General features: G+C 45.9%; 1 protein-coding gene across 1 annotated transcript in view; it reads right to left on the bottom strand.

Moving 5' to 3' along the window:
- NBAS (NBAS subunit of NRZ tethering complex) overlaps positions 1–14998 on the bottom strand; it is an 892343-nt gene that overhangs the window by 717053 nt on the left and 160292 nt on the right. Inside the window, exon 15 of the mRNA XM_030198850.1 lies at positions 10635–10892. Within this exon, the coding sequence (XP_030054710.1) occupies positions 10635–10892 (258 nt within the window). The remainder of the gene's footprint in view (positions 1–10634; positions 10893–14998) is intronic.

The raw sequence follows: 14998 nt of genomic DNA, 5'->3' as shown, positions 1-14998 counted from the left end.
CATCTGACGCTAGCCTGCCGTGTGTCTGAAGTCTGGAACAGAACAGAGGCAGCTTGTGGTTGGTCTGAGAGGCGAAAAGATCCACCGAGGGGGTGCCCCACTCTCGGAAGATCTTGCGTACCACTCTGGAATGGAGCGACCACTCGTGCGGTTGCATGACTCTGCTCAGTCTGTCGGCCAGACTGTTGTTTACGCCTGCCAGGTACGTGGCTTGGAGAAGCATGCCGAACCGACACGCCCAACGCCACATACCGACGGCTTCCTGACACAGGGGGCGAGATCCGGTGCCCCCCTGCTTGTTGACGTAATACATTGCAACCTGATTGTCTGTCCGAATTTGGATAATTTGGCAGGACAGCCGATCTCTGAAAGCCTTCAGTGCGTTCCAGATCGCTCGGAGCTCCAGGAGGTTGATCTGCAGATCCTTTTCCTGGAGGGACCACAGACCCTGGGTGTGAAGCCCATCGACATGGGCTCCCCACCCCAGGCGAGATGCATCCGTCGTCAGCACTTTCGTGGGCTGCGGAATTTGGAATGGACGTCCCAGGGTCAAATTGGTCCGTATGGTCCACCAGAGCAGTGAAGTGCGGCAACTGGTGGAGAGGCGGATGACATCCTCTAGATTCCCGGTGGCTTGGAACCACTGGGAAGCTAGGGTCCATTGAGCAGATCTCATGTGAAGACGAGCCATGGGAGTCACATGAACTGTGGAGGCCATATGACCCAGAAGTCTCAACATCTGCCGAGCTGTGATCTGCTGAGACGCTCTGGTCTGCGAAGCCAGGGCCAAGAGATTGGTGGCCCTCGCTTCGGGAAGGTAGGCCTGAGCCGTCTGGGAATTCAGCAGCGCTCCTATGAATTCCAGAGACTGAGTTGGCTGGAGATGGGACTTTGGGTAATTTATCACAAACCCCAGCAGCTCCAGAAGTTGAATAGTGCACTGCATGGACCGGAGGGCTCCGGCCTCCAAGGTGTTCTTGACCAGCCAATTGTCGAGATATGGGAACACGTGCACTCCCAGCTTGCGTAGGTAGGCCGCTACCACCACGAGGCACTTTGTAAACACTCGTGGGGCAGAGGCGAGCCCAAAGGGCAGCACACAATACTGAAAGTGCCGTGCGCCCAGGCGGAATCTGAGATACTGTCTGTGAGCTGGCAGTATCGGGATGTGAGTGTATGCGTCCTTTAAATCCAGGGAACATAGCCAATCGTTTTTCTGAATCATTGGCAGAAGGGTGCCCAAGGAAAGCATCCTGAACTTTTCTTTGACCAGGAATTTGTTCAGGCCTCTCAGGTCTAGGATGGGACGCATCCCCCCTGTTTTCTTTTCCACAAGGAAGTACCTGGAATAGAATCCCTGCCCTTCCTGCCCGGGTGGTACGGGCTCGACCGCATTGGCGCTGAGAAGGGCGGAGAGTTCCTCTGCAAGTACCTGCTTGTGATGGGAGCTGAAAGACTGAGCTCCCGGGGGACAATTTGGAGGCAGGGAGGCCAAATTCAGGGCGTATCCGTACCGCACTATTTGGAGAACCCACTGGTCGGAGGTTATGAGAGGCCACCTTTGGTGAAAGAATTTTAACCTCCCTCCGACCGGCAGGTCGTCCGGTACGGACACTTGTAGGGCGGCTATGTTCCCATGGATCCAGTCAAAAGCCCGTCCCCGGCTTTTGCTGTGGAGGCGCAGGGGGCTGCTTAGGCGCACGCTGTTGACGGGAACGAGCGCGCTGGGGCTGTCCCTGTGCCTGACGAGGCCTTCGGGCCGGCTGGTTGTACCTACGCTTCGCAAAAGAATAGGGTGCAGCCTGCCGAGCCCGGGAAAAACGCCCGCCCGCGGGGGCGGGTGCTGAAGGCGCCCGGTGGGAGAGCTTGTCGAGAGCGGTTTCCCGCTGATGCAGTTGGTCAACCATCTGCTCGACCTTCTCGCCAAAAATATTATCCCCCCGGCAAGGGACGTCAGCCAGTCTCTGCTGGGTGCGGTTGTCCAGGTCAGAGGCACGCAGCCATGAGAGCCTGCGCATCACTATACCTTGGGCCGCAGCACGAGATGCCACGTCACAGGTGTCAAAAATCCCCCTGGACAGGAACTTTCTGCACGCCTTCAGCTGCCTGACCACCTCCTGATAAGGCCTGGACTGCTCCGGCGGGAGCTTATCGACCAGGTCCGCCAGCTGTTGCACATTGGTCCGCATGTGGATGCTCATATAGAGCAGGTAAGATTGGATGCGGATCACGAGCATGGAGGATTGGTAGGCCTTCCTCCCAAATGAGTCCAGAGTGCGAGACTCCCGCCCCGGGGGCGCCGAGGCGGTATCCCTCGAACTCCGTGCCCTCTTGAGAGCAGAATCCACGACCGCTGAGTCATGGGGCAACTGGGGCCGCATGAGCTCTGGGTCAGAGTGGATCCTGTACTGGGACTCTGCTTTCTTGGGAATGGTGGGGTTAGTTAGTGGTCGCACCCAGTTCCGAAGCAGCGTCTCCTTCAGGACATTGTGCAGCGGTACCGTGGAGGACTCTCTAGGTGGTGATGGATAGTCGAGGACCTCGAGCATCTCGGCCCTCGGCTCTTCCACAGAGACCACGGGAAAGGGAATGCTTATAGACATATCCCGCACAAAGGAGGCAAAGGAGAGACTCTCAGGAGGTGAGAGCTTCCTCTCCGGTGACGGCGTGGGGTCCGAGGGAAGGCCCGTAGACTCCTCTGAGGAGAAATATCTCGGGTCCTCCTCTTCCCCCCACGAGTCCTCATCCTCGGTATCGGACATTAGCTCATGTAGCTGAGTCCGGTACCGGGCCCGGCTCGACGTCGAGGCACCAAGGTCTCGGTGTCGTCGAGCGGTGGACTCCCGCGCCGGCGGGGACGGAGCTCCCTCCATCGACGTCGACGGGGACTCCACCTGCGTGGCGGTCGAGACCGGCACCGCAAGCGGCGGCGGTGTCGACAGCCCCGGCGCCGGGCTAGAGCTCGCCGGCGCCACAGTCATCGGCGCCGGGGGCGCAAGCACCCCCGACGCCGGCACAGCCTGGCGCATCAGCCCTTCCAGGATCCCCGGAAGGATGGCTCTGAGGCACTCGTCCAGGCCCGCTGCCGGGAAAGGCGGTGGGGCCGGTAAGGGTGTCGGTGCCAGAAGCTGCTGGGGGCCAGGAGACGGCACCGAGGTGCCGGAACCCCGACGCGTCGGTACCTCCACCACCGACGGAGATCTCTCCTCTCTGCGATGACGCTTCGGCGTCGACTCCTCTTCAGGGTGCACCGAGGGCTCCCGGTGACGGCGCTTCTTATCTTTTTTCCGGTGCACGTCACCGGTGCCGGAGGGTATGGAGGAGGAGGAGGTCGATCCCCCTCGGTCTCGAGGTACCGGGTCCGACAGGGTTCGGTCCCGTGGCTCACGAGTTGAGGGAGTGACCGGGGCCGACTGCCCACGCGGCCTCTCAACCCCACTCTCACCGGCGGACCGGCGGGCCAACGGGACCTGTTCTCCTGGGGTCGCTGCCATCGGTGCCGATGTCTCGGGCATCGATACCGGTACCGAAGAACCGGCCTTCGATACCGATGCCGTCGAGGTCGACGTCGAGGGGCCGGCGCAAGTTCCAAAAAGACGGTCCCGCAGAACTTGCCTCGCAACCTGAGTCCGTTTCCGGAGACCGAGACACAAAGCGCACGACTTGAGATTGTGCTCCGGCCCGAGGCACTGGAGGCACCAAGCGTGGGTGTCGGTCTGCGAGATCGGCCGGCCGCAGCGACCACACTTTTTAAATCCACTCGGGACCTTCGAGGACATCGACGGAAAAATCGCGTCGGCGAAGTCAAAGTCGGCAATGGTGGCTAAAATCACACCACGAAAAAATCAACCGACCGAGCGGCCACTAGGCCGCAACGTGGCGTCCCCGCCAGAAAGCGAGGGAAAAGGGGGAGCGCGTGCTCCACACGCGCAAAAAAAAAAATTTCTTTTTTTTTTTTTTTTTTAAAACAATACAAACAAAAAACAGAGGGAACCGAACGGTCCAAGCGACGATCCGCGTAAACGCGGTCGAAAATCCGGCGGCTGAACAGAGAGAGAGGCAAACGCACCACTCTCTCAGTCGCGGGAAAAAAGTAACTGGCGGGAGCGGTCGCGCACGGGCGGGAAGGCGGCCGCGCATGCGCGGTGGGCGTGGCCTGCGTGCCGACCGTCCCGCGAAGCTTCTTCCGGTTGGTGGGGGCTGCCGCGGACGTCAACCCAGTCGTGAGAACAAGCAGCCTGCTTGTCCTCGGAGAAAATTAATTACACTTAGTGGGTGTTCTCCATGGACAACAGAGTAGACGACCTCACAAAGTAACAACACTGATGAAGCCAGGCACAGAAAAACTACTCCACATCCGATTACTCTAGAAGCTTTTGAGAAGCCTCATCGTGCATGCGTGTCACTTTTCTTGGCACAGGACCACTGCAGTCTAATAGGGTATGGATATAACTTGGGTTTCCTCTAAGGACTCCTCAGTTACAGGCTGCCTTCAGCAGAAAAAAAGGGGAAAATAACTTGCAAGGTGCTACAATTGGTGGACACCAACATATTTTTGGTGGTAAACATCCTTTTTCATATTTTTCCCTTCCTTTTATTTTTGGAAGGCACCTTGGAAATAAAAATAAATGGCTTCAGGGGGGATGGAGTTGCATTAAAAATCCACGAGGACCTTCTGGAAGATGGCCTGGCCAAACTTACTGGCACATCAGGAATCAGTCTCTAAACAGAAGTGATGTGAATGCATTCAGCCTTTCAAATCTCCTCTATGGAAGCTGACCTCAACTGGGCTACTGATGCAGGCATAGCTGTAACACATTTTCACCAACTTCGACTCCTCCTAAAATTGCTTTCGACTCCACATCCCTGCTTAAGAGTCAAGCCTTACTCAGCATAAGCAAAGAAAATACAGTCTGTAAGCCAACTGGACAAAGTGATAATAGCAGCCCCTGGTCTATTAGGGTCAAAGGAAACAAAAAGCTAGGTCAATTTTCTATAGACTAAAGTCCACTCCAAGTAGAATGTTAAGGCTTTCACCTTTGTGGGCATGAAGCCTAGGGAAATATATTGGTAGAATAATGATTAAGGTGGACATCCAACATTACCTCAAGAAAAAGAATTCTGGTTGAGCGTACAGAACTGCATTATTGTTGTAAAACTTTACTGTACTATGTACAATCAAGTAACTGCCACCAAAAACAGGACCTTCCAAATCAGGTACTTCAATCACTTCAATGGTTCAAAAATAGTTTTCATCAGCTGGGTTAACACATCGTTGATGTTCCATGATATTGCAGGCAGTTTGATGGGAAGCATCAAAACAAGCAAGTCTCACATGAATCGAATAACTAAAGACTGCACAGAGATGAGTTCACCTTCTCCACAATGGTGATAAATATCAATGCAATGAGGTACACCCTAATTGAGTTGATTTTGAAACCTGACTCAGACAAATGTAGAAGTTATTCAAGTAGTTTGTGTCAGAAAGGAAAGGGAATCTAGGGCCACACCAGATGCCAAACCTGGACCATTTAAAACTATAAGACCTTCTAGTGGAATCCCTCCTGAAAGCCAGAATAACTTGAGAGATACTGTCAGGCAGACTCAGGAAAGCCATACTTACCACCTCAATATTCATGCTGTGAAAATAAGAAACCCAATGTTGGGAAATTCACCCGTTTGATGGGTGGTCTTAACGAAAGCTTTAGAAGACGGGGCCACTTTTGTCTAAGCCAGAAGAGGGCTTTGAGAATCACTGTTTTTGAGTTTTGCCATCAGGAGGATTGGAGGAAAGGTGTCAAAGACTAGTTTGCATGTGTTCCTGTTCCTTTCTGTTTCAAAGAATGGCAAAGATCAATTGAGGGGTGCTTTGCTCTCAAAAAAATCATTTGGGCCACTTCCCAGTCCAGAAACCACTTGTGGGGTTAAGTACACAAGTCAGCTTGTTGGACAAGGCATTGTCCTTTCCCAGTAGTATGTGGTTCTGAGAGTCATCCCATGAGAGACAACCAATTGCACATACTGAGAGTTTTCCATCATAGGAGGAAGGATCCTATTCCTCCCTGCTTGTGGATGTAATGCATTGCAACTTGAAAAGGGAAAAATAAAACCCAAGAACAAACGAACAGCGAGAGTAAACTATGATCTGCAGAGAATATCAAGCAGTCCACAAAGAGAACACATCTTCTAGTGTTGAACAAACTTTATTCCACTCAGTCTCGAACATACATTGCCCAATATGGTCACAATTTAATGCTATCTATGAAGGCGGATCTCTTTGCAATAGTGCTCTCTTTTTTGTGTCTGTTTACCACTGAATTTGTCTGTCCTGGAATTACCAATAACTATGGGTATATGTACTCTATGGGACCCTAACAGTTTAAGCCCCCGACACAGCCTGGCTGCGTCGGGCAATGTATGTTCGAGACTGAGTAGAATTTGTTCAACACTAGAACACGTATTCTGCTCTTTGTGGACCTTTATGCATTGCAACTTGACTATAATATCTGTACTGTTGGCTAACCAATCTCTGAATGCCTTTACAGCATTCCAGACTGCTCAACTCCAGGAAATTTATCTGATAAAGTTTTTTCTAGGAAGACCATAATCTGTGAGTGGCACCCACCTTTGTGGTCTCCCCAGCCCAGTGTGGACGTATCTGTCATGAGTGGAATTTAGAAGACAATTCCTCTTGACAATCTGGATAAAACCAACTACCAACTAAGACAGTCCCGAAGGCATGTGATGATGTCTTAGAACCTATGACTAGCCTTAGTTCACTGTGTGCTCAAGGTCCATTGAGCTCATCTCATTTTAAGATATGTCAAGGGAGTTGCATTCACATTCTCAAAATGTGATCTGAGATAGTTTATGACAAACCCTAACAAATCCAAAACCTGGATGATGATGTATACTAACCCCTGATCTCCATCCGGCAATATTTATTTACTACATTTATATCCCACATTTTCCCACCTATTTGTAGGCTCAACGTGGCTCACATAGTACCGGAGACACATTACAGACTCGGGTGTAATTAAATATCCTCTTGACTAGCCAGTAATCCAGATGGAGTGCACTCCCAGCCTACATTAATATGATGCTACTGCAAAAAGGCATTTTAAATATCCAAGCAGCTGGCAGAATGCATTACTGGCAATGGTATTTCTCTATTTGCAATCCAAGATACTTCCTGTGACTCAGATACATCTCGATGTAGGTGTAAGTAATCTTTAAGTCCAGAGAATATAACCAATCTCTTTTTGAATTAGGGAAGGAGGGTGCCTAAGGAAGCCAGCCTGAACTTTCCTCAAACTAAATACTTGTTCAGGACCTTAAGGTCTAGGATGGGACAAAATCCTCCATCTTCTTTGTGATCAGGAAACACCTGGAGGAAAATCCACACCCTCTTTTCTCTAGTGAAACAGGTTCATCTATATTGGCCTCTAAAAAGGAAGAGAGCTCCTTGAAGACTATTAGGCTTATTCCCACTACCGATATGTATAAGCAGCTTGCCTTATGCTTTAATTGTTGGCTACTCAATTACACTACGTAACAACCAGCTCTTCTCTTTCTCATTAACCACTGCCAAGCTCAGTGCTAGGCACTTGGAGTGGAAGAGTTTTTGCTAGTAACAAGGACAGTACAGAAAAAAAAAAAAAAAAACTAGCCCTACAAAACCATGCCCATCCCTTATTCATTCCCGCATCAGTGCTAATTTGTGACTCTCATATACCCTATCCTATTCCTCCTCCTATTTCTTACGCCAACCTATTGACCTATTGTTCCCCCATGCTCCTCCCACCTCCCTACCCTATTGTCATGCCTAAACTTTGCCCATGTTGTTTACCTGAAGTGAGCTTGCCAGAATCCTTATAAGTACCTTTCATATATCTGAACTTCTCTATCATATGCTCTCTGCCTTACATCAACTCTGGGATATAAAAGTTTAAGACTGCTAAGTCTTATCTCATAGGGCTTGAGATGCAGAACCCATTCCATTTAGGTACCCTCTCTGAGCTCAGAGATGGTATTTCTATCCTTCTAGAGGTAAGGCTTTCATAACTAGATACAACCTCAGGTTATGAAAAGAGAGAGAGAGAGAGAGAGAGAGAGAGAGAGAGAGAGATCTAATTCAAAGCAAGGTCATTTTCACAGCCAGACTGGAGAGACAGTTCCCCTAGAACAGGGGTAGGCAACTCCGGTCCTCGAGAGTCGTAGGCAGGTCAGGTTTCAGGATATCCATAATGAATATGCAGAAGATAGATTTGCATACCATGGAGGCAGTGCTTGCAAATCTATCTCCTGCATATTCATTGTGGATATCCTGAAAACCTGACCTGCCTGTGGCTCTCGAGGACCAGAGTTGCCTACTCCTGCCCTAGAATAAGTGTATTTACCCCTCCATATACTGTGTTATTTGCTTTGCTTCAATAATTTAATACTGTGCATTGCTTTCCTTAGATATTTCTACTAAATGTGGTTTTCCTAACACAGTGCAACTATTTTTTTAACCTATAAAATGCATTATTATCCTATATTTCATTGTTTTGATTATTACAACTGGTCTTAAAGCTTTGTTTACAAATATTGCTCTGTTATTAAATACTTTGAGGGCCAAAGAGGCTTTTGCCTTGTAAAATACTTTCTACCCTACCCTTTTCCTCACCCACATCCCATTAACTGTAACTATTTTTTCTGTAAAACGGACCCATGAAGGAGACTGACTCCCCCTGTTTTCTATTTCTGTTGATGGCTCTCTCATTCTCCCTGTCTCCTCGGCTCGAAACCTTGGGGTCATCTTTGACTCTTCTCTCTCCTTCTCTGCTCACATCCAGCAGACCGCCAAGACCTGTCGTTTCTTTCTTTACAACATCCGTAAAATCCACCCCTTTCTTGCCGAGCACTCTACCAAAACCCTCATCCACACCCTTGTCACCTCTCGTTTAGACTACTGCAATCTGCTTCTTGCTGGCCTCCCACTTAGTCACCTCTCCCCTCTCCAATCGGTTCAAAACTCTGCTGCCCGTCTCATCTTCCGCCAGGGTCGCTTTACTCATACTACCCCTCTCCTCAAGTCGCTTCACTGGCTCCCTATCCGTTTTCGCATCCTGTTCAAACTTCTTCTACTAACCTATAAATGTACTCATTCTGCTGCTCCCCAGTATCTCTCCACACTCGTCCTTCCCTACACCCCTTCCCATGCACTCCGCTCCATGGATAAATCCTTCTTATCTGTTCCCTTCTCCACTACTGCCAACTTTCCTGAGCACCTACGTCTTGCCCCTTCCTTGGCCACCTTTAAATCTAGACTGAAAGCCCACCTCTTTAACATTGCTTTTGACTCTTAACCACTTGTAACCACTTGCCTCCACCTACCCTCCTCCTTCCTGTACACAATAATTGATTTGATTTGCTTACTTTATTTTTTGTCTATTAGATTGTAAGCTCTTTGAGCAGGGACTGTCTTTCTTCTATGTTTGTGCAGCGCTGCGTATGCCTTGTAGCGCTATAGAAATGCTAAATAGTAGTAGTAGTAGTAGTAGTAGTAGTGACTGGAGAGGGGTTAGAAAGCCAGCATAGGTGGCTGAAATGGTGAGGCAGGGGGAAAACTCAGGAAGGTAAAAAAGAGGCTCCTTATGAGGGAGGTGTGACAGTTGAGATGTTTGATAGGGGTAGAGGAGAATAGGGTTCTCTGATGGGAAAAGAGAGATGGGTGTGCCTGATGATGGTGGGGAGGGGGATAAAAGACTTGGGCCAGCAGGAGATCAATGTATTAGAGTACAAAGAGGGGAAAGAAGCAGCAAAGTGAGGGGAAAGGAGGGAGAGTGTGGCAGAAAATACATGAAACCAACACTTGCAGGCTTTAGTCACATATCCACAACCAAATTTACACAATGAGACAAAGCGGGTGCATGTGATCTTGTGACACTAAGTTTAACCATGCAGTGACAGACTCAAAATAGACACCTATAAACACCTAGCTATCCACAACACCCATCTGCATTCTACCCACTCCCACACACAGTCCCCGTAGTAAACTACCCATTCAAACATACCAAACAACACCCAATTGCTTATCCTCACAAAACACTCCACCCACTCAAAAACATCACACCTAGCAGTCACTCAGAACACATTTCAAACACGCTGCAATTAGCCATTCACTAACATGCAGTCAAATAAACATCACACCAAGTCACTCTACACATGTAGCTACAGTTAATAAGTGGCTGAGACATCTGATTCTAGCAATATATTCTCGTAATTGTTGCAGAAGTACCTTCATCTATTTGTAAGCAAGATCTACCACTTTAATCTATGTGTAATTTAGCATAATTTAGCATAATTATGATTTTTGGTGCATAATTTTAAATTTTTTTGCCATAACTCCCTGAAGTATAAATATAGTTCCGTGACTGAAAAAAAGACTTAATGGGTCTTAGTTTAAATCTATAAAAATAGCTATTGTAAAGAATGGTAGCCATAAAATTACCAGAGCACTCAAACCTTATCAAGTTTAAATTAGTTAAAACTAAAGTAAAATGGAAGCTTCTGTAAAAGTATGAAAATATTTAGACAATGTTTTATGATGTTCTTATCCTCTTAATGTTAAAAACTGCTTAATGTCTAACCTTTCTCTGGTAGAGCTCCTCTGGAGTCGTAGATTTTAGGCTCACCAGGCGATAGATTTTGGTGATCATACGTGAACGTTTTCTTGGTGGAGCAAATCGTTCCATTTCTGTCACAAAGTACAGACCTTGTTTTATGTAACTGAAATATCTGGCTTTTGCAGAATTTTCTTCATCACAGTCAGAATCTTCATTGTCATCAGCATCTTCTCCTGGTCTGCTCTCTAAACGAAACCTCTTTGGTGTCAATTTTATCTCACACTAGAATAAGAGAGCGTTCATAATTAAATTAAGAGCAAAGCACATTTGTTAACTGACAGGTTGCTAAACATCTCATAATGTAAATATCTAACATACACTGATATGGGGTCTAAAAACGTATGAACATTAAGCACAAAAACAAGTTACTATGATAAATACAATATATCTACGGACAATTAAGAAAAAAAAACACTCCTCTAACAATCTTTTAATTCCGCATGCATCCATTCTCCAAGTTTACAACAAAAAAGTTGTAGACGTGCATTTACTAGCAGGTCTTCTGTTGGTTACAGTGCCTTAAAAAATCTAGTGAATGCATGTTACACATGTTAATCTCTAAATTAACGTACATAAGTTGGCTTACACTAAAAAGGTTTTATTAACATGAATGTGTAAAATGAACTGAAAAAAAAGTCTGAAGGAGGGAGGGGGGAGCAGCAGAAGACCGAAATTAATGGATGAACCAAAAATGTTTTACCTGTGTACATCACTACAAAATAGTTTCTCCATTTTGTAACAACACAACTGTTTCTGTTATAATTAACTGACTGCACATAGGGCCATGTTTACTAAAGCTTAGAGAGTGCTGACAGAATGGCCTAAGTGCCTCGCATCCCATTTTATTCCAATGGGCAGTGTGGCACTTAGCATCCGTACTTACCAGACCATAACCTATCGAAATGATAACTAGTTTGTTTTTGTTTTGCTTTAATTATGCCTCTGTTTTTATATAGAACTTACCATATCTTTATAGTGATCTGCAAGACAGAATAGCAGCTACACAAAACCAAAATTGTTTTTGTTTTGCTTTAATTATGCCTCTGTTTTTATATAGAACTTACCATATCTTTATAGTGATCTGCAAGACAGAATAGCAGCTATACAAAACCAAAATTGCACCCACCCTCAAATAAAACGCTTCAGAATGAATACCCCATTCTATGTCAACCAGGCCAAATATGTATCATTACAACCTGAATGGACATCTGCCCCATATTCCAGAGATGGGCACATGGTAAACATTTTCAGTTCATCTGGCCTTTTTACCCACATTTTCAGACTTTTTTTGGTTCACACATTAATACATTTTAAAATGTGTTACGACTTTTTAACATGCATAAATCAACTTATGTTAATATTAAGCTGAAGCATGTTAAACTGATTTTGCTTGCGCTAAAATTTAAGGAGTGCTAACTAACCAAATGTCTGCTAACAATTAAGTATCTCTATGATAGTCCATAGATATAAAATTAACACAACCTTTCCAGGAATTACCTATTTAACTTTCTATTCAATTAGCAGCGTTCTAAAGGTTTGTTTACTAGGTACAATGACTAACCCAGAGGTCTTGCCACAATTAACTTTTCCACCACTTACAAATCACGCTTATTTTCGAAAGAGAAGGACGCCCATCTTTCGACACAAACTGGGAGATGGGCGTCCTTCTCACAAGGTCGTCCAAATCGGCATAATCAAAAGCCGATTTTTTTACACCCTCGACTGCTTTCCATCGCGGGGACGACCAAAGTTCACAGGGGCGTGTCAGCACAGTAGTGAAGGCGGGACTGGGGCGTGATTAGGAGATGGTCATCCTTGGCCGATAATAGAAAAAAGAAGGGCGTCCCTGACGAGCACTTGGCCGACTTTACTTGGTCCATTTTTTTCATTACCAAGCCTCAAAAAGGTGCCCAAACTGACCAGATGACCACCAGAGGGAATCGGGGATGACCACCCCTTACTCCCCCAGTGGTCACTAAACCCCTCCCACCATAAAAAACAAGTTTAAAAATACTTTTTTGCCAGCCTCAAATGCCATACTCAGGTCCATCACAGCAGTATACAGGTCCCTGGAGGGGGTGCAGTGTACTTCAGGCAGGTGGACCTGAGGGGGGGGGGGGGAGGCTCAACACCCAAGGTAAGGGAGCTATGCACCTGGGAGCAATTTCTGAAGTCCACTGCAGTGCCCCCTAGGGTGCCCGGTTGGTGTCCTGGCATGTCAGGGGGACCAGTGTACTACATTTTTTAAAAAGACATCTTTGGTTTCCATTATCGCCGAAAACCGAGGACGACCATCTCTAAGGTTGACTTAAATGTCAAGATTTGGGCATCCCCGACCATATTATCTAAACAAAAGATGGATGTCCATCTTGTTTCGATAATACGCGTTGCCCTGCCCCTTTGCGGCACCGTCCTTAGAGTTGGGCGCCCTTAGAGATTGTCGTCCCTGTTCGAAAATGCCTCTCCACGCGATACTGCATAAATTATTAATTCCATCAACTAAAATTTATTTTACAAGCCAGTTAATGAATTGATATTTTAATTATGCCCTTCAGTCCTGCAAATATCTGAAAACATATAATAAAGTTCTGGAGACATTTGCCTGTTTTCAGTTTTCTTTAAAAATTTCTTCTCTTTGCTTGCTACTATATACATTTATTGAATCTACATTGTGAAATGTGCATCCAGAGTGACAAGAGAAACATTGCTATCTCATAATTCATGAAACCTTATTATAACAAAATGTAACAAAAACAAGAATATTGTTTATGGTGTATAACTGCTTCAGTATAAATTAATCCAATTAACTGGCATTTTTGGTGGTTGGTAATGAAGTGCTTTACAATTAGCTCCTTCAGAGCATTGAGGTGGTCTCGGCTTGCTGCAAACAGAGTTCTACAGATCACAAATACCTCCACCAACATTTGAGAATTTCAGTTTACTACAGGCTACACTAATACAGTTCACAAGACTCTGTGTGTATTCAGATCTGCTGCCTATACTGCAATTTACAGTTGCTCCACATAAAAGTTGTAGAAATCTTTGGTCACTTCCTATTCAAGATCTCTGTCTCTGAAACATTCCTTTAGAGCATTGTTGTGTTGACGTAATAGCACGTATGTTCACTTAGAAGAGATTGCCCGATGAAAAAGGTGCTATTCCACCAGGCAGAAAGAAATGAGTTTGCCTTAAAAGTGGTGGTTTGTCTGAGGGCTCTCTTTAAAAATTTAAAGTTACACACATAAATACAAATAAAATAATAATAAATTTATATGTTTGAGTACGGTGCTATGTGTCTGCATCAGTGGCATTATATCTTTGGTTTAGTAGTTGTGCTAAGAAGAGTGTAACATTGGTATTTAAGCTACCGTCAACTATAGAAAATTGGGTATTAATATATTGCTGCTCCAGGAGCCTAACATTTCTCCTTGTAGATCTACCATTTACACCTTGCACAGCTATTCTGCTATGCACAGTAAATTATCCAACCCCTGACTTTAGACTTGTATGTATCTCACTTCGAATCCACTTCCTAGAATAACACATTATACTCAGCCACTTTACCCACTCAATCATACACACTCTATCACATCCCCCTCCCCACACTTCACTAATTCAAAAGAATGCCCTTGCAAATACAGATACCAACATAACACAGACACCACCCCCCAAATCCCCATACCTCCAACTAAATGTGTACCCATACATTTCACCCACACCCACTGACAAAGCATGCATTTACTTGAACTAGCCTATGTGTCATGCCCACATGTCGTGCTTTCTGGCATATACTTTCCAGTATGTGGCCTGAAGCATGTAGTAACCACAAAAACAAGGAGAAAATCCCTACAGTATAATCCAAGACAATAGAAGGACTAGGGAGGGGATGCTGACCAACCCACAGACGTCTGTTCAGAGGTTGATTGTAGCAGTAATTTATTGAATATTAAAGTATATACAGACTTGTATGTACTTTGATATTCAATAAATTATTGCCAGAATCAACCTCGGGACAGATGTCTGTTGGTCAGTCAGTGTCCCGTCCCTACTTCTATTGTCCCCGTGTCTGAAGCATCTAGTTACAGAAATATGTATATTCTCATAATTGTTGTAAAAGTACCTGCATCTATTTGTAACCAAGTTCTGTGCCTTTATTTAAACTATTTTTGTGAAAAACAATTTGCATAATTTTGAGGTTTTGATGTACACATTCCCAATGGTGTAGATAATAGCTTATCTAGATTTTCACATATTCCTAAAACATTACAGACAGACAATGGCCCAAAACAAAAATGATCAAAAGTGAGAAAGTTAGTTAAGCACAACAA

This window comes from Microcaecilia unicolor, chromosome 3, assembly GCF_901765095.1.
Source record: "Microcaecilia unicolor chromosome 3, aMicUni1.1, whole genome shotgun sequence".
NCBI classification, from domain to species: Eukaryota; Metazoa; Chordata; class Amphibia; order Gymnophiona; family Siphonopidae; genus Microcaecilia; species Microcaecilia unicolor.
The sequence above is the reverse complement of the archived record's forward strand: the minus strand, read 5'-3'. Positions and strand labels throughout refer to the sequence as shown.